This window comes from Emydura macquarii, unplaced genomic scaffold, assembly GCF_026122565.2.
Source record: "Emydura macquarii macquarii isolate MOO-44397 ecotype Brisbane River unplaced genomic scaffold, CSIRO-AGI_Emac_v2 contig_2481, whole genome shotgun sequence".
Classification (NCBI taxonomy): domain Eukaryota; kingdom Metazoa; phylum Chordata; order Testudines; family Chelidae; genus Emydura; species Emydura macquarii.
This window is the reverse complement of record NW_027132618.1, coordinates 3,358,140-3,383,478: the sequence shown is the minus strand read 5'-3', so window position 1 is coordinate 3,383,478 and position 25,339 is coordinate 3,358,140. Positions and strand designations below refer to the sequence as shown.

General features: G+C 41.0%; 1 protein-coding gene across 1 annotated transcript in view; it reads left to right on the top strand.

Annotated features, from left to right (window-relative positions):
* ERICH3 (glutamate rich 3) overlaps window positions 1-25,339 on the top strand; it is a 50,080-nt gene that overhangs the window by 18,517 nt on the left and 6,224 nt on the right. Inside the window, exons 4-13 of the mRNA XM_067563320.1 lie at window positions 21-92; window positions 1,922-2,050; window positions 4,164-4,325; window positions 5,576-5,791; window positions 7,933-8,113; window positions 9,545-9,731; window positions 13,542-13,840; window positions 16,866-17,102; window positions 21,379-21,861; window positions 24,528-24,665. Of these exons, the coding sequence (XP_067419421.1) occupies window positions 21-92; window positions 1,922-2,050; window positions 4,164-4,325; window positions 5,576-5,791; window positions 7,933-8,113; window positions 9,545-9,731; window positions 13,542-13,840; window positions 16,866-17,102; window positions 21,379-21,861; window positions 24,528-24,665 (2,104 nt within the window). The remainder of the gene's footprint in view (window positions 1-20; window positions 93-1,921; window positions 2,051-4,163; window positions 4,326-5,575; window positions 5,792-7,932; window positions 8,114-9,544; window positions 9,732-13,541; window positions 13,841-16,865; window positions 17,103-21,378; window positions 21,862-24,527; window positions 24,666-25,339) is intronic.

The following is a 25,339-nucleotide window of genomic DNA, read 5'->3' as shown; positions in this document are numbered from 1 at the left end:
TTTCTCTCTGGCACTGACAGCGTCATCATCAGCTAGAAATAAAAAGAAAACTTGAACATTTTGTGAGGAAGGAGCGGGTTCAGAGAATCAAGGTAAGGATGTGTCACTGGAGCATACAGAGCACTTGGCCAGCTTGCTCTGTGTTACTTGCCTCTGCATGATCTTGAGCAGAACCAGCACCATGTTAGGGTAGAGTTCTTTCGGGCGTCTTTATTCCAGAACCACTGTGTTTGGGTTTGATTGTGCAGCCACTAGACTCATGGAAATCCCATGGAAGCCGGTAGCAGATCTATCCAGGAAGCCAATAGACCCCTTGCATGGGAAGAATAACTCTCCATCTGAATTTCTGCAACTCCTGGCTGGAGCACTTAGAAATTGTATTGGGGACCCCATCTTCTCAGCCAATCTCTTATTCTTCATCAGCAGGAATGAATATGCTGCAGAGGGTAGGTAGTATTGCCAACCCCAGATGTTCAAAAATCATGAGATTGGCTTTAAAATCATGAGATTATGTAAAAATAACAGATTTGGTAGGTTTTTTATTTGCCTTTTGCTTTTTGAACCTCTAGGGTGCACTGGGTTCACATTTGGAAGCTTTCTCCACAGCCACAACAGCTAGAAACTTATGTTTTCTTTAAAAATCATGATTGAAATCATCACATACCCACTTGACTCCAGGAGCTGGGGCTTTAAGGAAAACAATAATTATCATGAGACTCATGACAAAATCATGAGTGTTGGCAACACTGGGCATGTGAAGAAGCTGTCTGGTTCTTTGATTACATGCAGAAACAAATGCAAACTATCAGAGATTTGAATTTCACTTTTCTCTGCATTCCAGCTGGGACAGAGAGTCGGGAAATACATGAAAATACCAGTACTGTGATATGTTCGCCTTAGCCCCAGGCCAGGAAGTACTGGAGAGAAGCTGTGGTTTAGTCTATATTTAGGACCCTTTATAGCAGAAGGCCAGCTGCAGAGGACAAGCAGTGGCCCAATCCTCCCTTGTTGCTGGAGGACTGTAAAGAATCATGGCAGCTCTAAAAGGTAGTTGACACTAGCTAGGAAGATGGCAACAGGAGGTTGGCATGGGCCAGGGCACCCCTGAACAGCCATTTTGGACTCCTGGCCATAAATTAAAACTGCTCCCCTCAGTGGGACCCCTGCAGTTGGTGCTCATTGTCTTCTGTCCCTTGGGGTTAGTCCCCTCTGAGACACAAAAAAAAAGATGGATGCAGGGAGGTGTAATTTACAGCTTTCTCCATCATCTTCGGATAATCTGGCCAGAGGTTGATCTGGGATTACACAGTAAGAGGGATAGGGGGTAAAGGCACATTTAGCCCTCCACTGCCAGAGAGAGTTACCACCATATGGAGCCTTTGAGAGGGAAGAAGAGGGAACACATGAAAAAGGAAGGAAGTAGGGGATTGCAAAGGATCCTCTAACTTCAGAAAAGAAATGGAGCTTCAAACCGAACAAGATGTAAGAGACTGAAATACAGAGGGACAGGGCAGAGATTAAAAAAAATACACAGCAACAAGAGAAGGAGGAGTGGAACTGATGGGGATCAGGTGTTTGGACAAGACTAGAAGGGAGGGAGAAGGGAATGGGACAGAAAGATGGGAGAGAGGCAACAGAACCGGGAACCAAAAAGAATGGGAGAATTCTCATTCTCTCTCTTCTCTTTCCTCCTCTTCCATTTTAGCCTTCTGCCCCTTCCTCCTGCTTTGTTGTTAGACCTGGATCTTTTCTTCCATTTAAAGATTAACAACCTAAGTACTTTTCAAGTACCCGCCAAAAGTGATAGTTATTCAGAGACACCTGCTATGGGCAGTTTCAGAAGACTGGTTCAGCGTTTCATGACCGTATCTGTAGCCTCCTCTCATACAGAGTTCAGATGTATAACTTTTTGTTCCTATAGGTGGAACGATCAAGAAGATCAGTGGAAGATATTAATCCTCTGCTCTCTCCACATCCACCTGCTGGTCCAAGAAATCACTATGGGCACCGGGCTTTAGCTGATGGAGAGCAATCCGGTCCTTCACAATCAGTGAGTCTTACCCTTAATCCTGCACCATTGTATGTACACGTGTTACATCTCTACTCTGTAGCACTGATTGCTCCAAAGGGAGTAGGACCAGCCTCTTAGAGGGGAAACTATGTGGGAGTGGCATGTCAGTACTTAGAGAACAGTGGCTTTGTTTCATGATAAACCTGTTTTAATACCTTAATTCTCTCTCTTATCTGCACCACCACCCAACATGAGATCTGCATCATTACAATAAATATTAGAGAGACAAGACAGGTGAGGTAATATCTTTTATTGGACCAACTTCTGTTGGTGACAGAGACAAGCTTTTGAGCAACATGGAGCTCTTCTTCAGGTCTGGGGAAGGTACTCTTAGCATCCCAGCTAAATGCAAGATGGAACAGAATGTTTAGCGTAAGTAGTTACAATAGATGCTCAGGGACCATTCACAGTGCAGTGGCCTGTTAACACCTTTGCAGTCATCGGACAAAAACAGGGATGGGGGACTTAGTGGGTCAGTTCTGTTAACAGGTCACTAAGGCTATGGCTACCCTACAGAGCTTACAGCGGTGCAGCTGCACCGATACAGCACTGCTAGTGCAGACGCTCTAAGCTGATGGGAGAGAGCTCTCCAGTTGACTTAATTACTCCAGCTCCCATGAGCAGCGGTAGCTATGTCAGCGGGAGAAGCTCTCCTGTTGACATAGAGCTTTCTGCATCAGTGCTTAGGTCCGTGTAATTTATGTCGCTTGTGGGGGTCGCTTATTCACACCCCTGAGTGACATAACCTCATCTGTAGTGTGTACATAGCCTAAGTGATCTAAATTATGGAAATCTTTATCATCAATACCAAAACTGGGAGTGTGTTTATAAGCTCATTATAATCACCAGAGGGCTGCATTGTTAACTGACGATAGAAAAAATTAGATTATGGCCAAAACTTTTCAGAAGTGAACGGAGAGACCAGGTGGGTGAGGTAATATCTTCTAAAGCAGTGGTGCCCAACTTTATTACACAGGAGGGCCACATAAACCTAAGCACAACATTGTGCGGGCCAAACAGATTCTACATATTCTAATAAGGGCTTGTCTGTTTAGGGCGTGAATAAGCCACTCCCCTGAGTGACGTAAATTACACCGACCTAAGTGTCGGTGGGGACCGCGCTATGTTGGTGGGAGAGCTTCTCCCACCAACAAAACTACCACCTTTTGCGGAGGTGGTTTTATTATGCCGATGGGAGAGCTCTGCACCAGATGTACCAGATGTGTTACAGTGGCGCAGCTACATCGGTGCATCTGCGTCACTGTAGCGCTTCTAGTGTAGACTAGCCCTAAGATATAAAGTCACCTGTAGTAATTTATATTTTAAGTTCAACTTGTTTTGTATGTATTTAGATAGGTTGTTTCTATATACAGTATTGTCTGTTTACACACATGTGTAAACTAAAATGATGTAAACATGACAACAAAACACTAATGAATTAGCCATTAGTATATTGTATTGAACCAGGCCGCGGGCCTTATGAAATGCACTGGTTGGCCATGTACAGCTCATGCCCCATTGGGGACCCCTGTTCTATTGGTCCAACTTGTGTTGGTGAAATACAAGCTTTCGAGTTTGTGTCTCTCACCAGCAGAAGTTGGTCTAATGAAGATATTACCTCACCCACCTTGTATCTCCAATATCCTGGGACGGACACAGCTACAACAACACTGCATACAGAAGGGATTTTTGGGTGCCCAATTTGAGACACCATAAAGGGACATGTTCTTCAGAGGGAAGGTTCTTGGCTCTTTCTGAAAATAAGGCCTTCTTAATGTGTCTCAACTTGGGCATCCAAAATCTCTAGTCAGTTTTGAAAATCTTGATCAATAACTTTTTTGTGTCCTCAAAATTTTTGTGTATTGGGATTACGCACCTTCTACCCCTGTTGTATGCCCTGTTTTAGTAGCTACATGTTTCTACTCACCTTTAATTTATAAGAAAACTACATGTCAAATTGCAAGGCTTGATTAAACAATAGGTTAAAGGTTCATCTATAATTGTACTGGGTCCCTCATTAGATTACTTCTAGGTTCTGGAATGTGCATGAATGCTCATTTTAAATGGCTGTTCTCTTATTTCAATGGTCCAGTCTTCCTCTCCTCGGCCAAACACTGCACCAGGAAATATGCAACGCCCAGTTCGACTACAGCCACTTCTTGGGTATCCCACAGCACGATCCACACCAAAGACTTCTTCAAGAGTCAAACAAAAGCCTTTGGAACTTGAACATGATCATCATTTTCCCAATGGGGTTAGTCCTTGTTTCTTTCTGAGAATTACACAATTTTAGGAACCCCAGGGAAAGAATGACTGACTTAAAAGTAGATTAATACTGTACACCTTAGAACTGAGAACCACAGACTAAGAGTCAATCGCGCAGTTATTTATCATCAGCTTTTTGTTCAGACTCTCCTCCTTTCCCTTCCTTTTGTTTCACAAAAGACATTGTCCTCTTGGCTTCATATTCAGACCTGGATCAGAGCACTGAGAAACACAATGGATCCTTTTTTTACAGAGTAATCTTTCTGTGCCTATAAAATCTTCACTCTCTGTGGAGATTCTCTATAGGGGGAGTTGCCTACCTCTTAACAGGGATAGCTGAGGGTATTTAGATTTCAGCAAAGCCTTCCCTTTATAATCGACAGCTGTAAAGGAGCAGCAACCTCCTCTCCTTTCCTCACCAGAACTCCTCCTCCCAAGCCAAAGAAGCAGGAATAGGGAAGGGGAGCTGCTAAGCTAGTGGAACCTGCTCACAGTGTGTATGTAATTCCCTAAAGGGGAAATTCAGCCTCTTCTTCTAGAGCTTTGAAAAAAATCAAGTGAATAGGCTTTATGTTGATAAAGGGATGGGTGGTTTGGGGGCTGGAATAGGAGCTGTGACTCTTGTGCAGTCACTGCAAGGTACTGCAGTAAGTAACCATGAGCCATCAAGCCTTCTCCCAGCCAGCTCCCATAGCTGCCAGTTCCCAAGTAGGATTGTTTATGTGGAGCTCCCACAGAGCCCAGTTCCCACACATGCAAGGGTTTGAGTTTCTTTTGTACACCTGCCTCCTGTTTCAGGATCTTTGGCTCCTGTGCTCTTGGATGCATTTCATCCTGGAGGAGGAATGAAGCTCCACTATCATTGAGAATAAAGTCCTTTGAAATACCTTGAGATAACTCTGTGCCAAATAATGTCCGGATGGATAAATTCTGGCATAGGTAATACAAAATTAACACAAAAAAAATTATAATCAATTTACTAGATTCTTGGGTCAAATTTTCAAGGAGCCAGGACTCAGGTCCTCCAGTTGTATTTGCATGTGCAGATTCATGGTTTTGCACACACGAATCATTTCACAAGCTAAGTTGTGGGCACAAATTTAGAGGCCCTTTTGGAAAATGTGAATGTAAAATGGAAGGAATAGTCAAACCACGGACGTCCAGTATGTTCTTGAGTTGTGCTGTGCAGGCTCAGTGTTTGCATGAACTTGGTTTTGACCTGGTTAAATGTGATTGCAGAGAGAGAAAAGCATGATGAGATTTATGAACTCTTTGGATTATTCAACTGGAATATCCCCATATCAACTTCCCATCATTAACAATTACGTGATACCGGTGCCACCTCCAGCCCAAAAAGGGGATAAGAACATAAAGGGAGTTAGGCCTGGGACTTCCAGGGGGAGACACTTTCGCCCAACCACTGCACCAAATGGATTAGAGCAGCTGTTAACAAAGGTATGAGATCTCTTTTCCTCCTCTCCACCCCCTCCGATATCTATATTTCTTGCCTCAGAGGTGCTTTTACCACACATGCTATTTTGAGTATGGGAAGAGGCATTGAAGTGGTTAAAGACATGCTGAATCTGGCTAGCAGTGGAAGTCATGCCAGCCTCCTCAAGAGGCCAGAGAGGAGCAAGATCATCAGGACAGGGCCAGTGCTGGGGGACACATACAGCACACATGCAAGGATGTGCTTTGTCAGTGCCAAAGTTACAGTGGCAGTTTGAGTTGGATCTCTACTTTGGAGAGTGCTTTTATGGCACAATCTGGTCCTAAATGTTTCCTTGAAAGCTGTGCTGAGATATTGTCCTCTGTTGAATGCAGCAGCCTGGGATTGTTTTCCAGAGCCAAATTAATTCAGTAGCGTATTCTAATATATTAATATCCAGACAGGCACTGTGCACTAATTCTACTGAGCAGGACTGAAATCCACACTTGCAAGTGAACCAGCTCAAAAACTAGAAGAAGCTAAACCCTACCTGCCAGGAGGTTTTGTCTCTTCCTTTCTCCCGACCCCCATAGCTAAACCCTGTATACTCCTGAAAACCCAGCTTTTGATTATTTTATTATGTGAATTCCTTCCCAGAATCCATCTATAAAGCATTTCCAGTGAAGAAAGTGGTTTTACACAGGCATGCACAAACGTGAACCTAAAATCCTTTGTTAAAGAGAATCAAATGTATCAAACCACTGGACAAGCAGGGGCATTCACAGAATCGAGATCAGAGTATTGAGAGCATAATCTACTCATGATTTGTCCTCGTATCCGACAGCATCCATTGATTGCTCCATTAAAATAAACAATGTGTTTGTCTTCCTTGCTGCAGAAGAACTGAAAAACTGGCTTTTATGGTGCATAAAGGACTCAGTCTTTTCTCAGGCAGAACCGCCATTAACTTCAAAAAGAGCTTGCCAGTATAGCAGCTGAATGATTAAGCCCACATTATAGTCAGATTCATACAAGGCAGATGTGGAAAAGACTGATTGATTGGATCACCCAGTCCATCTTCCTGCCAGTTCGCGATTGTTCTCACAGGCCCCTTAATCAGAAGCTGTGCTGGGAAATACCCCACTCCTTTCTTTGACGTCATAAAAGAGAACAGAAACAGATTAAATTTGAGGATTACTTAAGTGCTTAAAGTTAGCCACATATTTATGTGTCTTGCTGAATCAGGGCCACAGTGAATCATGAAGAACTCAGTGGCTGAACTTTTTTTCCACATGAAGCCCTAATCAAAGAATTTTTAATAGTGTACAAATTAATAATAATCAATGTCTGCTTGCAGAGCATTCACAAATTGAAAAATTAAATTGAATACATGATTTGCTATGTTAAGGTCACCCTACTTTAACTCAAATGGCTATGCAAACAGAATGGAGGAATTCTAAATGGATTCAATTTGAAAAGTAAACTGACACACAGGAATTAGTTAGATGTAGGATTCTACAGCTAGGAGGAAAGCTGATCTGGGTTTTGGATAAAATTTGGTAATTTCAGATTTGGTTAAGCATTTGCCAGTTCAAAGAAGAAAATGTAGTTCATCTGTCTGGACAGTGTTTGTCTGTTAAAGACACATAGGGCCCGATTCTTGGGTCTGGTGGAGCTGTGCACAGTGCAGGACCCTAGGTGATCGGCAAAACAGGCTGTATGCCACCTTTGCACATCCATGATCCGCAGGGTTGCCCCACTCTGAGTAAGAGCAGCCACAGGGCTTTCTTAACTAACTCCGGCTAGATTGACCCGATGCTCTATTATGCCATCTGGGGACTGCTTGACTCCATCAGCACTCTGGCCATGCCGCCTTCTCCCAGGTACATTCTTGGTATGCCCAGTGTCCCCATGTCAGGGAATCCTCAGTTGCCTATGTTGGGCAGCTTTAAGGCTTCTTTGCACCAGTAGAGTGTTAAATAGGGGATGAATCAGGGCCACAGAACTGGCCCAAGGTTTTAATCTATTTGCAATTCAGGAAGGTTAAATTCAGTGAGAGAAAAAGATGTGAATGAGTACTTTAAAAATGTCTCCCCAGTGCTGCCCCTTTGTTCACCTCTAGTAAGAAGTCAGGTTATTGAATGCATTTTTTATGCTGCCGTTGTAGGACTCAGGAAAATTCCATAAGCCCTCATTACACAGCAATGCATCTGTTACAATGATCTACTTAGGAAAGAGTGTGCACTTGTCTCATGATGACACTGATTACAGAGATGAAATCAAAGTCTATCAGCAACATTGTGGAGGAGAAAACCTTTGTGTCTACAAAGGCAAGTTGCTGGAAGGAGGTAAGGATTAAAAGTTGAGGAATTCATTTTAATTCTGGCAACATCTTATTTTCTGAATAAACTGTTGATGTGATATTAAAATGATTTCAGCTGAGCTCAGTCAAGATATGCGCATCTAGGGACTTATAAACCAGCTGCCTCCGACCTAAATCTAGATTTACTGTTCCATGATTGAAAATGAGGCTGCAATTACTTTTGCAAATTATGGAAGAAGGAATTTAGAGGAGTGATTTAACAAAATACTGTGGGTTAGATTAATTTTTGGATAGAGATGTACAGTTAATAAAATATTTGCAGGAGTAAACTGTCCCTGAATACTAAATTATCTGTTTCCAAGTAACAGTAATATATCAGTGTATGCTGTTTATTGTTCCAGAAGGAAAACTACATTCTAATCTGTTTTACACTAGTGTGGCTCCATTGACTTCACTAGAGTTATTCTGGTGTATATCAAGAGTGAGAGGAGAATCAGGCCCTGGGAATCTGCTATTAATGAGAGCTGAAAATCACCTCCTGGTTAAGATCAGAAGTCCCCAGATGCAGTGGAATCACAGTTGTTCTGCTGTGTAGGGGATTGGTGGTTGTGCTGCAGGCATGAGGGAGTACTCCATAATCACTATACATCACACAACGGGGCACTGTTTTGACTCTGCCTAGCTGACTATGGAGGAAGAAGGGGCATCTGCAATTATGACGGGGTGGGATACCACAGATTACAGTCCTTATGCCAGCCCAGCGATTGTAGGAAGATTTCTTTCCATCACCACTAATGCCATGGAGTTCCCCTGCATAAAGCCTATACCCAGGAGCAGTACAATTCCCTCATGGTGCCATGCTAATGAGTCTCTTTAACCTGAAGTGATGACAACTGTTATTGAAGAGGTGATTTTAGTCTTCATACTGAGAGAAGCATTTGAACCACCAGTTCTGTTTCACTCAATAAGTTGTATGTAACTGATTGTGTTTGCATCTGACTTTTCATTGAATGTGATAAAGATCTGTAAGTGTCTTGCTGCCCTTTACTGGAGAGAATCAGCACTGCTCAGCTGTGTGTCATAAGCCCTATACTGCTAGCTAACAGCTAATCAATATGTATCTGCAAATCAAGTGGTAGGGGCCTGTGTTTTTGAGATGGCAAGCTCTGAATCCTAGCCTTACTGCAGCTGTGAAGTTTTGAATGGCTGTACTGACAATGACCTAGCTGGCCATACATGTGTTACAACACCTCCAAGATGCTGCTGTGGGGGTGGGGACAAGGATGACTTTTGTGGATCTCAGTGGGTAGAATTTCACACATAATGATCTTTAATGCAGCTGAGAGTCAAAGAGCCTAATCTCACAGGGTCCATAGTTTTGGCACATATGCAGACAAAATGGAGGTCACTGGACACAGACAATAAAGCATTAACTCTTTCCTTTCTCCTATTACAGAGACCTTTCCATTTACCTCAAAACGGCACCATGGTTTCCCCTTCAGTCTCACCTTTTTCCTCAATGGGATACAGGTGGACAGGCTGAGCTCCTGCTGTGAATACAAGCATCGGAAAGGTGCTAGACTGGGAGGCAAGCATGGATACTTTGGTTTCGTGAATGTGGACAGAGCCTCTCCTTGCTATAGGTATGCTCACAAGTGTTTCGACTGCAAAACGTTCCCCACTTTTTTTAAAGCATCGGTCAGATGTTTCGCCCATTGTTCTTCCCAGAGTCCAGTTCACATCTCAGATGAATGGGGATCAATTGCCTCCCTTCTCTTGAAATCCATTATATCATCTACGTATTGGATCTACTCTTGCAGTCTTCTCATAGGCAGTCTCCCTTTGAAGTCCGTTGATTTTTACATTGTCCCCATTGTGACAGTTCTCGTGGTGCCCAGGACTGAGTCACTTTGTTACCCCCCTGCCTCCAGGGTGAGGGAGACTTCCTTGTGCTTAACTGGGTGTCTGCTCCATGACACCACAAGTCTGTGAGCTGCCTGAACCTTCTCCTCTGGGCTACACCAGCCCTTCCTTTGCCATGCAGGTTAACAGTTGGTGTACACTGTCCCCGAACCGAACCCTTTGTGAGTGTTCCCCTGTAGCATCCAGCCCCTTCACCTCTGAACACTAACGGAAATACCAGGGTCTGTTGTCCCCAAGGCAATACATACCAACTCATATGATTTAACTCGGGATCAGCTTCTTCCTTAATACCACAGCACTGAGATATATTTATAGTGAAAACAAGAAGAAGTTTATCATCAGACTCAAGAGATAGTGAGTAAGGATAATAGAAATGAAAGGGTTACTTATCAAATAAAATCATAACATGCTTTCTAGAGACTAAACTTAACGATTAGGTTAACCTCCTGTTTAATGAAGCTCATGTCACCTAAAGCCTTTTGCAGTGTCTTCAACCCAGGCTGGTTGGGATCCTGTTTTCATGAATGTCAACGCACTACATGTTTACTTTCTAGGTGCAGGATGACAGAGGGTCTTCTCTGTTTCCCAAATATAGTCCAGCAAATCTTTTGAGGTGTATCTCAAGATAAGGTTCTCTTCCCCTGCCATGTGTTTTTCCTTGCTGACTTCACATCTCTCTGTTGACTTTGTATGTAAATACCGCCATTGTGTTAGCTTGCAATGCTTAATTTTCACTTGCAGAGAGAGAGACAGGTGAATAAACATCTTTTGACTGACAGGAAATCTGTTTCTCCACCTCTGCTGTGACACAACATCTAAGAACATATTTTCAGTGTTCCACCTAGCTCCTTACATAGTAACTGTCCACACATTTCACAGTGGCATTAACAATGCATGTGACCCTGACTTTCATATAAGACCTCACATGACATTCTTCGTTGAACCAGAATGCACAGACCAGAATCAGGATATTCTTGTAACCCTCTTGCTAGTTGGCATGAAGGGGTTTTTTGGGTCATACCCATGTTTTCTGTTTTCAATTTGCCAGAGAGTTTTGAACTGAAGATGTATAACTACATCAGAGCATTTGTCAGAGGGAAGTTGGAATATCTGTCAGCATGGGAAGGGGCAAAAAAGGCCTTTTGTCAACCAGAGAGATATAGAAAGTGCTTTGTCATTGTTGGATAAGTATGCTAGCTGAAAATGGCATAATCATTTTACGCTGAAAATGATCAGCAGTGAAACAAGTGACAATGCTGCCATTTAAACTACCTGTAAGTTTCAGAGTTAACAATCCATTTATCTCGGTGGGTCATTCCCATCTCTCATACCTATTGTTTGCAGACTCAGGTGGACATCACTACGTCAGTTTACACTGAATTTGTATTTTTAAGATTTTCTTGGCCACCACGCAAGCAAGATATATAATTTTAAAAACACAATGAAATCTTAGATTCAGCAGCACAACTCTGCTTCAGCAGTTGAATTGTAACTTCCCTGGCTGCAGGGTAGGCCAACACCGGATGTTGCCCAGGATGCGGAAAACAAATATGAGCACAACAGAGCCTTCCTTCTCTTTATGACCAAAGTCCATGCCATGATCAACAGCTGGCGCTTATGCCAAGAAGCTTCAGTTTTAATAAAAAAAGAATCTGTCTTTTGGATTTCAAGGCAGTGTAAGGAATAATTTTTTCTTTTAATAAAATATTTTAAAAACAACAATAAACAACTGGATGAGGAGGGGGAAGGGGAGAGAGGGGAACCCCCATAGAGCCAAACTAACTTTTTAGATAAGCACTAAGTTCTGAGGAGAAATTCCATGCATCTTTCCACTTCAAACTAACATTTACATAATTTATGTAAATGTTACGCTATCATTGTTGTGATAAGGATTCTCTGAGGAGTGAAAAGCAGCTGAATTAGGGAAAGATGTACTATTTCAATAAATATACAAAGTAGCTCAAATCTGAAAAGCAATATGAGCCTGGAGAAATGGTTCAGATTATTTCGTATTGAAAAAACCTAACGATTAATGAAATTCTTTTCTCATCTCTCTCTCCCACTAGCCCTACCAACTTTAGCTATTGACCTAAAGATCCCCTTTTGCAAGGTTCCTTTCCCAGTAGTGACAGCTGTATTTTCATGTCCCCTACAAGTCACATCATGTAAAGGCATGCTTTACCTCTCTGTGTTTTCAGGGGCAAAGTTGTGAACACAATTTTGGGGGTAATTTTGCATCCACAGATTCAGGGCCCGATCCCAAGCTCAGTGAAGGTTCCCATTGATTTCCATGGGTGTTGGGGTACTCTCTAGGATGTTCACTGCACTGCAGCAGTGTCCACACAAGATGTTACTGTGCAGTAAGCTGGTGTGCTGTGGATTAGCTTCTTGATTAGCTGCAAACACACCATTAAAAATCCTTTTAATATTTTACTAAGGATAAAGAAAAGAAGAAAAACAGTTAAAGCATTTGAAATGTAAAGTATGAAATAAGGCTTTAATTTTAACAACATCCTTTGTTCCCTTTCCCTTTGGCTGGAGAGAATTTTTATAAGGAAAAAACCCCTTGTCTGACAGTCTCTTAGATGGTGTTAAAATAGTAATAACTGTCCTTTTGGGGGGAAAAGAGAAGTTAAGTGAGATGTGCTGGAGCTGTTGCTGTTAAAGTCTGGTACCATTTAATCTCACATGGTGTTGGGATTTAGCTGGAGCTGGTAGATGGTGATGTTGTCTGGGTCCTTCTCTTTGCCCTGGTTTAGTTGGAACATCTCTCAGGATCAGGCCTGGGGACCTAGGAGGTGGTGTGGGTGACAGCCAGGATGGTGAAGTTTGCTCCAGCAGCCAATTTCTCCCACTCCCAAAGTCTCTTTCTTTAAGAACCAACAAAGGGAATGGTGGGTGGAACAGCCCATTCCTTGATTATTTTTATCCACCAATTAGGATTAGTTTCTGATACCAATTTTGGTTCGCTGATTTCTGATTCCATATTTGTCTTGTTTATCAAGAATGACCTTAATACAGCCCGTGAGTTATATCAGTAGGTCTTTTCATTTAGCCTAATTTAGTCTTTCTATCTCCCTTTTGTTCCATTACCGATCAACATTTGTTGTTATGGGTTATTGTGAGATCTTATGAACCTATGCTCACTTTTTACAGTAGAAATCACAGTTAGGGTAAATCTGTAGGCCCAGTTATCACAATAGAACCCATTTACCTTATCCCCCTGCACACCAGACTCTACCATTGATTTGTATTGATTTGGCCAGTGGAAAACTACCATATGTAGCTCTAAAGGGTTACCACACTCCTTTCTGTATGGTACAGCAGGGCCAGGATTTCCTCCATAGTGTCTTTCATCTCAGGATTCCAAAGTGCTTTACAGAGGTGGGTAAATGTTGTGGGGAAGCTGAGGCACGGATTTGTTTTATTTTTAACTCACTAGGCATGTGGCAGGTTATGCTTCATACCTTTCCATTGTTCAGTGAAGGAAAAATGTGTAATTTCCAAATCTCCCATGTTATTTTTGTTAGGTGTATTATTGCAATGGGCCTGGACAAAAAACCCTCTCCCCCAAAGAAAAAGATGAAAGAAGACGATGGAGAAAAACAAGAGGATTCAGTGAAGGATGAGGAGCACAACGAGCCAAGTGAGGGCAGCATCGAGCAAGAGGCGAACAAACACTCAACAGCAGAAATGTCATCTGCTCATGGAGAGGGTCAGGAGCCTGCAGAGGATAATGTGGAAATGGGAGAGGAGGGAAGAGAAGAAGAAACACAGCAAGGAGCAGAGGATGAGTACGAAGATGACCAGGAAACTGCTAGTAAAAATGGTACTGTATCAAAAAGTCCAGTTAAGGAACACAAATGGGGAGGCAGAATTGTCTAATGGAGAGGGCACAGCACTGCCAGTCAGGAGACCTGGGCTCTATTCCTACTCAGCCAATGACCTCAAGCAAGTCACTTCACCTCTTTTCCACTTCTCCGCCTATGTCTGTCTTGTCTATTTAGACTGGATGCGCTTTAGGGCAAGGACTGTCTCTTGCTATGTGTTTGTGCCTAGCCTCACAGGGTCTTGATCCCCTCTGTGTGGTTCTGTACTACAGAAAGTACCAACAGCAAATATAATTTCAAAATCTTTCATAATTCAAGTATAAGGTCTTGTCTACACAGTGACTTTAGCAACCAGTGTAACTACATTGATACAAACCCTTAGTGTGGAGACAGTTTACTCCGGCACAGTGGAAATGGCCCCAGTCCAGATTACCGTGGTAATGAATGACAGAGATCTAAGAAATATACATGTACGTGTGTGTGTTTGTGGGATAGCATAGGCAATACAGGTAACAATGCTTATAGTTGAGGTTGCAGGATACTTTCCGTTATAAGAACCTGTTTTCTGGGGAAAGAGGTTTACAGGAGCCAGAGGATGTATAGCAGCTGAGTGGGTAAGGGGTGAGGAGAGAGCAGAGGGAGATAGAAGACAGCAGAGATGCAACAAAGGGGGAGGGGAACAGGAGCTGGTGGAGGGAAGGAAAGAGTGAGGGAGCCGGAGGGGCATATAGATGCAGAGGGAGAGGAGGGGTAGCAGCCAGGAGATGGGGGTGGGAGGTGGAAGAGGGGAGCAAAACGGGGAGTAGTGTTCAGGAGCTGGGGCTTGAAGTGGGTGCATAGGAGCAGAAGGGGGAGGTGGCAGCAGTGGAGGGGTCAGGGAGTGTATCGAAGGATGGGGGAGGGGGCAGGAGTGGAGGGGTTAAAGTGTGTGTAGAGGGATAGGGAGAGGGTGGCAGGCGCCAGACTGTGTCAATGGGAGTTGGGCGCCCAACTCATTTAAGTGCTTTTTAAAATCCTATTAGGTGAATATTTGCAAGTTCAGGTGCCTAATTCATTTGTGAATCAGGCCTTAGGTATCTCAAGTTGGGTACCAAAATTAGTGGACAATTTTGATGGTAACTCCTCTGTGCCTCAACTGTAACGAGGGGATAATATCACCCTCTCATCTTACCAGGGTGAAAATAAACCCCTTAATATTTGTGAAGTATTTCGATACAATGGTGAGAGCATCACAGAAATGTCCCGGAGGAAATGAATACCAAGGCTTGAGCCTACATACAGTAGATTATTATTTTTGGTTGTACAGTTCATTCATTCTTTGCATTTGCGATCAGCATCTGATTTTCAGGATCACTCTTGTTCTGCTTAGACTTGACCTTATAGAGGAGATACTATAAATCTAACACAGAAGATTGTCTTGAATAAAGTATATCCTCATTCTATCATTCCTAATGGTGCTATAGCACTGAAAGCTGCCTATGTAGAGTGAAAGAAATCTGTTCACCTCCTCGTTAGAGTCCTTTTTGGTTTTTAAGCTGGCAGTTTTCTTGTACAAAATAACTACCAATGCCTTTCCATCTGTTTGTTTGACATATGCATACCTATCTATCTGGGTATAGAAAAATTGTTAGCATCTCCTATTTATGCAATTACTTCTTATTTAAAAGAAGCCTTTTTCATAATATATCATATTATTTTCCCATAAATATTTTCCCACTTTCTGCTCCTATCCTCACTTTCATGAGTTTTCTGCACCCTCACAAAACTTCCTCATTAGGCATTAGGTGTACGTTTTTGTGATTATTCGTGCCTTTTTCCCTTCAAAAGGTGGACATCTCTCCGAAAATTATCTGAGAAGGCTTGCCACTTCAGATGCAGCAGGAATCTCAATTGATTTGAATGTAGAAAATGAATCTACTTACTTTCTTAATTCTCTTTGTAGGGATAATTGTTTATTTGCCTAATTGGTTCCACATCAGATACTCTTCCCTTCTGTCTTTGGCATTTTGTCACTTCAACGTTTTAAAAACATTGGTGGGAAGAAAAAGAGGTGAACAATTAAATTTGAAAGGTGAGAAATTATTGCCATGAGGGACAGCTGGAGCGTGTCTGATGTGACAATTCTCTTTCATGATACATTTTTTTTGCCTCTCTGCAGACTGTGCAGCAAATTAATGGTTGCAATGTAAATATTTTATTGTAAAAGGGATTTATGTATGTTGTGATTTGTGGAAATATAATTAGTCTATTTCTGGGTGGAATGGAGAACCTTCCCTAACACACACATAATTTCAGTTTTGAATTACATACAAAGCCCTGTTGTTATCAAATGTTCCCGATCACACACACTTCAACTTCTCAGTAAGAGACTTGGGCTGAAATCCTGTCCCCACTGAAGTCAAAATGGGAGTTTTGCCATTAGCATCAATGGAGCTAGGAATTCACCCTGAACCAAATGAATGTATTAGAACAACTGTGCAATAATAAGAACATTCCTCTGCAGTGCCCTTTTGCTGGGTTTGAATCATTAATTTATTTTGTAGGACAGTTCTCTGTTAATTAGCCTTGTCAGTCCACCTTTATCTTACTTCCCACGTAGAACATATGAGCCTTCTGATGCTTTATCCATTGCTTCAATTAATTTTCCTTGCAGCATGTTTCCCCACCCCCTATAATGGGGATATGTTCCCTTCATATGTTGTTCCTGTATTTGTCTATCTTCCTCTTTGTCCAATCCTTTCATTGTTGATTTTATTCTTTACACCTGAATGACACCTGTTAGATCAATCAGTAGCTTTGTTTCATTTCTGTTACCCTAGATATAAAGAAAATGACAATTTTTTGAGGTAATGTAGTTTTACAATCCTTCCTGTGGCCTCATATCTTCACTTATTGTAAAAAGAAGTGAGCAAATGCAAAGGGGAAAGAGGGTTAATGGAGTTAACCTCTCTCTGGTTAATAAGAACTTTAAGTAGTTATGAATTCCATTTTCTGTCTCACGGTAGAGGTCTTCTTTTATTTCAGAGTATGATGAAGATTTTGAAGCAGATGAAGAGAACTCAGATGAGAAAGTTAATGAAGAAGGACAGGCTGATGATCAAATGAATGGACTGTCAAAGTCACCCTCAGATGATGAAAAAGATAATTTAGACCATGAAAAGGAGAGTAAAAACTCATCACAGAAGGCACTGCAGGCCTCTGACAGTGAGAAAGATGAAAATGATGGTTACTCAAACAGTGACTCAGAGGAAGATAAACAAGGTTAGTTATTTTTTCTTACCATCGCGCAGCGTATTTGACCTGATATGTGTTTTACATTTTATGTATGCCCTCCCATGTACATCTAGCCTGCATTTATACTGAGCTACACATTACACTATGTGACACTTAGGGCATCATCCATCACAAAATGTCCATGGCCTGCTGAGCTGTTGCACAAGCTCCTAAAAAGCTATGGATCCTGTCTCCCCAGCAGGTTTGCTGGGCTGCTCCACAGATAACCTAGCTCTGCAACAGCAAACTATGGAGTCAACCAGAAGTGAAGAATACATAGCAACTCTCTTCCATCTTAGCTGCACTATTCCTGGTTCTCAAAACCCTCCATTCAGTTAATCCAGCTCTGGTCTGCAATAACATTACTGCACAGCCATGGGTGAGGAGAAAGAAAGAAAGAAAGAAAGAAAGAAAGAAAGAAAGAAGGGCATATTATTAGCAGTGTCATAGCATTATAACACTTTTCAGTGCCATAGTGCCTTTCATCTGAAAATCTCACATTTTAATTACTGTATAAATAGCAATATTTCTCTGATGTATATAAGAGGTAAGGGACATTAGAAAAATCACTTCACACCCAATGCAGAAATAAGTCAGCTTTGGAATGCAATGCAACAGCTGTTTAACAGCTCATAGCAATGTTGCAGAATAGCTCATGATCAGAAATGAAGATGTAGCTACTAAGGGTCTAGGGGAATTTAGGGAGGAATTTAGGCAAAGTAAATACTTTGGGGGCAGATCTTCAACTTGTGTGAATTTTCATAGCTGTCTTGATTGCAGTGGAGCTCTGGCCATTGATGTCAGCTCAGGATCTGCTCTCAGCTGTAACTTGGTCAGCAGACTCACTCTTCTGAGGTGTGTAATCTTTAACACACCAGGTGTTTTCCATCTGACTGTCCTTATATGTGAGCTATTTGCTCAAGTTAAATGTGAACATTACTTTCACGTTTGTATTTCTATGTGAAATAGGCAAAGCTAAAGCAGCTCTTGGAGAAAAAATGGCAGCTTTCTATAGAAAGCCTAAAAGTCTTCAGAAACGCATACCAGATTTGAAACGTGTTTGCATATAAAATCACCACAATGCTAAGAAAGACTCCTAATTTTTCATTTCCCTAATGATTATCAGGAATAATTTATTAACTGATTCATGGACAATCAGTAAACTTTTAAAAATTGTTTTCTGCTTATTAGTGTCTTGCCTAATCAGCTTTCTTGTGACCAAATTAGTTGCTTCTTGAGCTGTATCAATTTTGTTATGGTCAAATGAGCGTGTGCCTGTGTGTGGGGAGAGAGACAGATAACTAACAATGAGGGTCTTTAGTTCTTAAATTAATATACTTCTTATTTGACTATTAAATACTGCAACACTGATAACATAGCGTAATTAAGGTGTAGTTAGGTTTTTTCCGTTAGCTCTATTACATGCAGCCCTCTGAAGTATACTAATACTCACTGTGAGTTGTGCGCATGGATAATGGCATGACATGGTCATTCAGAAATGTCTGAAATTCTTTTCTCATTGACAAAATGCCTCCAAAAATATGTGCCCTATAATTCTCACATTCCATCCCTGGAACTATTTTAATTCACTTTGCTTTAATTGCAGTTTTGAATTAAACTGGATAAATTGGACTATTTAGTAGCAGAAATTGTACTTCCTGGAAAGCTCCCAGTATCATGCAAATAAATGTGCACTCTGAATTTTTTCCAAGATCAATTTTCAAATCATCTGCTTTTAAAATGTAGATCCTTACTGATTTTGTGGGATAGTAATTGATCTCTTCCTCATGCATCCCCAATGAGAAATTATTTTAGGCAGAATGATCATGCTAATTGGATAGCCGTGAGACTCTTTACTGAAGTGCTGTTAGTGAGCTCGCCTTTGTTCTTTGTCGATAGTACTCACACTGTGTGAGCCACAGCTCAGAGAATCAATATTTCTTTCTCTCTGGTTAAAAAATAAAGAGAAAAGAATATTAGGAAGCCATTAGAAACATGAAGGCTGGTCAAGAAAGGTGCATGTTTAGCATCATCATAACGGAGGAATTAGAAATATTTGTGAGAGAGCCTTATTTTCTGGCAGTTGGTTGTACTGTAAATGCTCTTCAGGTTCTAGCTTATTGCTCCCTGTAGACATGGAAGCGAGTGTCAACAGGATGTACAGTTACTCTGGCATTGATATACTGAGGGTGGAAAGTCTGAAAGAGTCCTGCAGTTTTTATTTAGCAGCAGTTAATGGATGGCTGTAGCACTGCCCTGGTTTACAGCTAGAGACTGACCCAAATTGGAACAATGAATCCAAAAAATTGTGGATTTCCAGCAGGTCCGGGTTTGAATTCCTGGCTGTAAAGCCAAAAGGATCTTCAGGTTCTGGCTGCAATGCATCCAAAGTCTCTGGAGAACAGCTGGTCTCTTTAAAGAGATTTCTACCATTCAAGGTGGCAGAAATTTCCAGAAATCAGTTTGTGAGATTTTCATCATTGTGGGCCAGAATCTCACAAAAACATCTTGTGAAATTTCATCATGTTGAACCCAAACTCAGTCTGCTTTCAAACATTTCTTTCTACTTAGAACTAAAAGTCTGCCACAGGAAGGATTTATCTTCTCCTACCATCCGTTTACTTTATTGGCATCATAATCCTTAGCCATTTTTATCTACCTCCAGTGTGCTGAGCACAGGGTTTTGTTCTTAGAGAGCCAGCTAGCAATAGCTCATTCAAACAGGGCTCTTTCGCTCTTGAAGCGAAGGCCTGTGTTTATTGAAAGTGAATTCTGAAAAAGAGGCAGCTTTTCAATGGACAGGATTCTGCTTCAACAATATGAAATAGAAGATGATATTGCGGCAGTGGGATTCAGCTATTAATAAATCCTTTCCATGGCACATGATTAACTATCTAGCTTTTATTCTTTGGCTAGGCTGAGTTTTGCCTTGATGATACATGCTCCTTAAGGGCAAGAAGTTACAAAATATGTTACATTTGTGAAAAGTATGGAAAATTTGAACCGCTGGCTAACAATTGAAGCTGATGCATTTGATAAATACACTTGTGTCACTCAGCATGGGAAAGATACAGTGCTGTGAGACTGGTAAGAAAAGAAGAATCGAGCTTAGGAATGATGGGTGAGATTTGTTTTTAATCATCTAAAAGGAATGACGACTGTTTTTATTGTATTTTTGTTAACTATCCCAGGCACTGATTCACCTGTTGAGAGTGTATTGTGATTGTCTGCAATAAATGATGGGCAAGTAAGTAGACTGTCAACAGATGATACAGACTGGGATATTGCTTGTGATCAATGTAGATGGCTACTGCTAAGAATGATTGGAGCGAGAGCAGAGAAATGAAAAGCAAACACAAAAATCCCCATTCATCTAAAATACGTTAAAAAGAGGTTTTATAAGATAATACACTTTTTTGTAGTTAGAAATAAGAAATACTGAGTCAAATTCTGCTCTTGTCAGTTTACATCCATGCAATTCTATTCAAGTTCTCAGGTTTTTTTATATTTGTCTACTTGGCAAACATAGACTAATAAAGCAGAGAAAAAAAGGATCTATTTTATATCCCATTTATCTCCCATACTAATGCAGGATTGTTTCCTACAGCACTGTAGCACTGCCCGAGTTTGTAGGGGTTGAATGCAGTATCTTTTCATCTATAAGCACGAACATCTACTTCTTTAGTTAAGGGGCCAAATCAATTAGTTTGGGAACTGTAGAAGACTCATAAGCCTCTTTATGTAGTTCAGCCATTATAGGAGGACAGAGATCCACAATTGCTTAATACAGAGTACAATTAGAGGTGGGCAGGAAATGGTTTCCCCATCATCTGAAAATGTTTGAGATGTCATACATTTGCCCATTCTGCACTGGGACAAAAAAACCCGAGTGAATGGAAGAGGGAGAGATCAAAATAGCCAGTAGTCTGCTGGTTAGGGCACCCTCTGAATCAGGTAGAACAGGCACTTGAACCTGTGTCTCCCCCAGGCCTGGATTAACCAACGTGCACTAAATGTGCTTGCACTGGACCTCCTGCCCTGACCAGGTTTAGCCTGGCTGCCTTTTGTTAGCTACATTACCTGAAATTATCTATATAATTATTAGGCATTTTGGGGCAGATCCTGAGCCGTTCTTATTCAGAACAATGGCACTTTACCCCTGATGAGGATCTGGCCCTTCGGGTACAGGTAATTGAACTGTGCACAATGAGGACAGATGCTTTATAGAAAAATATTAAAGTGAAATTATGTTTACTGTTTGTAGATAGGAAGTCTGCGTCCTCTCTCTCATCCAGCAGTGCTCTGTATAGCAGTGAAGATGACTCTGAAGCTGAAAAGTTGAAGGACAATGAAAAGGAAGACATTGAAAGGACGGCGACATGTGAGATGTATGGAAATGAGAGTTGGGAGAGCAAACCACTCAAAACTGAGGAAAATCAGGAAATCAATGCCGTGGAGGAGGAAGACATGGATGAAGCAGAAGAGACAAAAGCAGAAGGTGTGATGAGGGAAGAAATTAAGGTTCTTCATGGAATTATAATGGAAATACATCATCAAGGCACAGATGAACTCAATGGGGAACTCAAACATATAGGGTCAATAGAAAATAATGCAAGAGAAGAGGGGGAGGAGGATGGAAGCAACATGAGGGAAGATGGGGAGGAGGTTGTTCTAGTGCATTTGGAAGGCAGCACTGTGGAAACAGAGGCTACAAACAAGGAGCCTCCTGAGGTTGGTGAAGGAGGTGGTAAGTATAGTCTCTTGACAGAGGTGTGATGTGTCCAATGCATGTAAGTGTTGTCATTTGTTCTTACCATTAGTAATCAACATAGCATTTTGATATAGCATGGGAAATTCAGTTATTGGACTATTTTTAGTGTACAATGTAAAACTGTTAGAATTTCGTTTTGCCATGTGTGCCAGATAATCACCAGTGATGTGTTGTAAGTTCACTCTTTGATTTTATGGGTTTGCCAATGTAAGGTTTGGCTAGTCTTTGTTCATCTCAATGACGCTTTGAAGCAGTCTGTGATAATAGATGTATATATTCTTCATGGACCACAATATCTTTAGGTTTGAAATCTCATGTAAGTTTATAAAACTCAGTGCCCATTCGTATCACAAGCATAGGAAGGAAGTCCTAGAGAATTCATATGCAAGCTGAGATGAATTGGTTTGTAATTCTTATAATACCAGTTTCCATAAAAACTCCTAAAAATCTCCCATGTATCATGGTTCAGTGCATAGTGCACGGTGCAATGCAACCAAACTGGGAGCTAACAGACACAGTTTCTGTCCCTAGCTCTGTCACTGACTCACTGTCTTACCATGAGCAAATCACTTAACGTCAGTTTGACTGTTCATAAAATGGGGATATTAATGCTCCAGTCTCACCACTATGGAGGGATGTTTTGGGGGCTGGGCAAGGAGTCTGGCTATACCCACATGGGTAAGGCTGTGTAGGATTGTGTATTTGGGTGGGAAGAATGTAAGTACTTGGGATTGAATTTCATCTGGGTAGTGAGGAGAATATCCTGGTAATACTGAAAGTGTCACTGTCAAGTATTGAAGTGGCCTTCTGTAGTAATGCAGATGTGAAGAAAGGGAGTTCTAAGCCATGCTAGACAATATTTCTGACTGTATTTTTATGGATGTCAACTTTGCAGTGGATTATGTAATGCTCTCACTTAGTTTTTGTTTCTGCTGCTTTCTGCTCCAGTGCAGCATGTATCAAATAGCACAGTATATGTAAAGGAAACACTACTGAAGGCTATGCCATATTATTTGCAAGTCTATTGGTGTTGGATTGCTTTGGGTTGCGCTGTGCTTTGGTTTTGCTACGTTATGCATTTAGAATTGAAAAAGAGGGAATAATTTAGTATTAGGGGATCATATTGAATTATTTATAGGTATATGTTTCTTGAAACTTTCCTTTTACTTGTATAAGGCATTTCAGCTTAAGCAATTTCACCATTAGATTGTTAGATAAGTATTAAGTGTGGTTGAAGATTGAAGTCATTAGCAAGCATACAGGTAGGATTAAGTGCTGTAATAAAAATGGGAAGGATGAGACAATCATATGTACTGAGCTAATGACCTGCCACAGATATGGCACAAAAGAAGACCATTGTTCATGATCAAATTCCTGGGTGCTGAAATTAAACCATCATTTTATAGCTATAGATTTGAATGAACATAGAATTTGGGATGACTTTTCTCTTTAAAGAGGCCCTATGTCAGTTGTCAGTGTGAGGAAGTGACAGATAGGATAAGAGTAGTGCAGATAAAAGAATGTATACTTCTCCATCAAATTTTACAACCTTTTTACTGCCTGGAGAATGGCTAAGTCTCAGGGGCAGACTAGGGAAGATGAAGACAAAACAAGAACCATGTGGACAAAAATAATCATTTAATCATAGACATCAGAGATATGAAAGACCTAGTAGATCCAATCCACTCCATCTGCCTGCCGGTACAAGATTGTCATGGCAAATTTGGGAGAACATAAAGAATCTCCCTTAATAACAAATAAATGTAATATGACCACATTATATAACTCTTGAAATTGAAGCTAAAATTGTAGCAACTTGCATAGTATTTGAAGGGAAGAGCCCAGTTTGCAGGAGAGAAGAGTTAGGAGGAGGCACCAGGAAGTTAGTCTGTATGCAGGGCTAGAATTAATGGTAGCTGCCATTACAGCATCTCTGGAAATAGTTCTTTTAACAAAGAACCAGTGTCACCTTACAAGCATGGGATCTTCTAATTTTTTGTGGTACATGAAACACTAATGGAAGGGATAGCACAAGCTTAACTATAATGCTACAAATGTCACAGGCATATCTTGACTATGAAACAAAATCTTAAACATCAGAGTTGTTGCTTTTAGGAGAAGCAAATATTTCTTGCCTAGATATAGGGATTTACATTAACATATGACCATGCATCAAGATAAGACTATGTCTTCAGTCAATTCACTAGTTAGAGGAATGTAAAGAATCATCAGAACTGTATATGGAAATTTTAGTATGTAAAAATATGGTGTAAGATTTTTTTTTTAAAGTAGGCACAGGACAATAAAAGGTTTCTGTTCATCAAACAATTTTGTTACTTGTGCATGTAAAACATCTTAACAAAGGTTGTTTTGCGTTTTTGTGGTGATTTTGTGGCTGATTTCTGCATGTATGTTTGTAGATCCTCCTGCATGAACTTTTATAATGGGTTGCTGTTTGATTTTAATATACTTCAAAGCATTATCACTGGTGAAGGCTTACTGGATTTTAATTAACCCTGCCCTGACATTACAGCTCTCGTTAAGCCAATTTCAGACAACTGAATGATTCCCTTTCCCCTTAAGCTTTTTGATTATTTCTCTTCCTTGCTCCTTCTTTAGTAATTTTGTGATATTTTTTGAAGATTGCAAATCAGTCCAAGAGAAAATAGCAGAGGCAATTGAAAATGATCATCGTTTGAGTTCTGAACCTGAGCCCAGTGATTCCAGTACAGATGAAGAAGAGGAGAACTTAACAAGTACAGCTCATAATATAAAAGAAGGTGAGGATAACTAATATGATCAGGTACCTGGATTAAATTTCACTTTGCACTGAAAAGCCATTTATAGAACAGTCAGTCCCCTCTTTCACCTTCTTTTTCACATTCACATCTCTGCCTTCAGCTTTTCTTTTCTTCCCTTCCTTGAATAAAATTGTGGCACTGATTAGTCAACTTCTAAAGCTGTAAAGCTTGCAAAACTGATACCATTTAGGGGCTGACCGTGATTCTGGATAAAGAGTTCAGGCCATGAAAGAGTGATTGCTTGCGGAGACTGATTCAGAAAATAGGAATCTGGTAAGTTTCACTTTGCTTCCAGCCTGCCAACTCAGATTTTAATATGAGGACTAATGGGGAAATACAGTCCTAGCAGAGCCAGGATACTTCTATTCTATGACTGGAGAAGGTAGCACCTTTCACTGAAATGATCGTCAATATGAATGAGTGTGCCAATGGTCTGAGTCCCAGCCTAGAGTTCAGTAAAGTACTACGTTGTGTCCCCAACTCACCTCTTTCCTAGACTTTATTGACAGTAACACAACAACAACCTCAACTGGAGTTTGGCTGTTCCAAGGGTTTTCTTCCAGGATTTTCTCTGAATTCACCAGTCCCTGCCTGGAATCTTAATCAAGATTTTAATATGATCAGAACCAAGGGTTTTTTCAACAGAAGAGCCC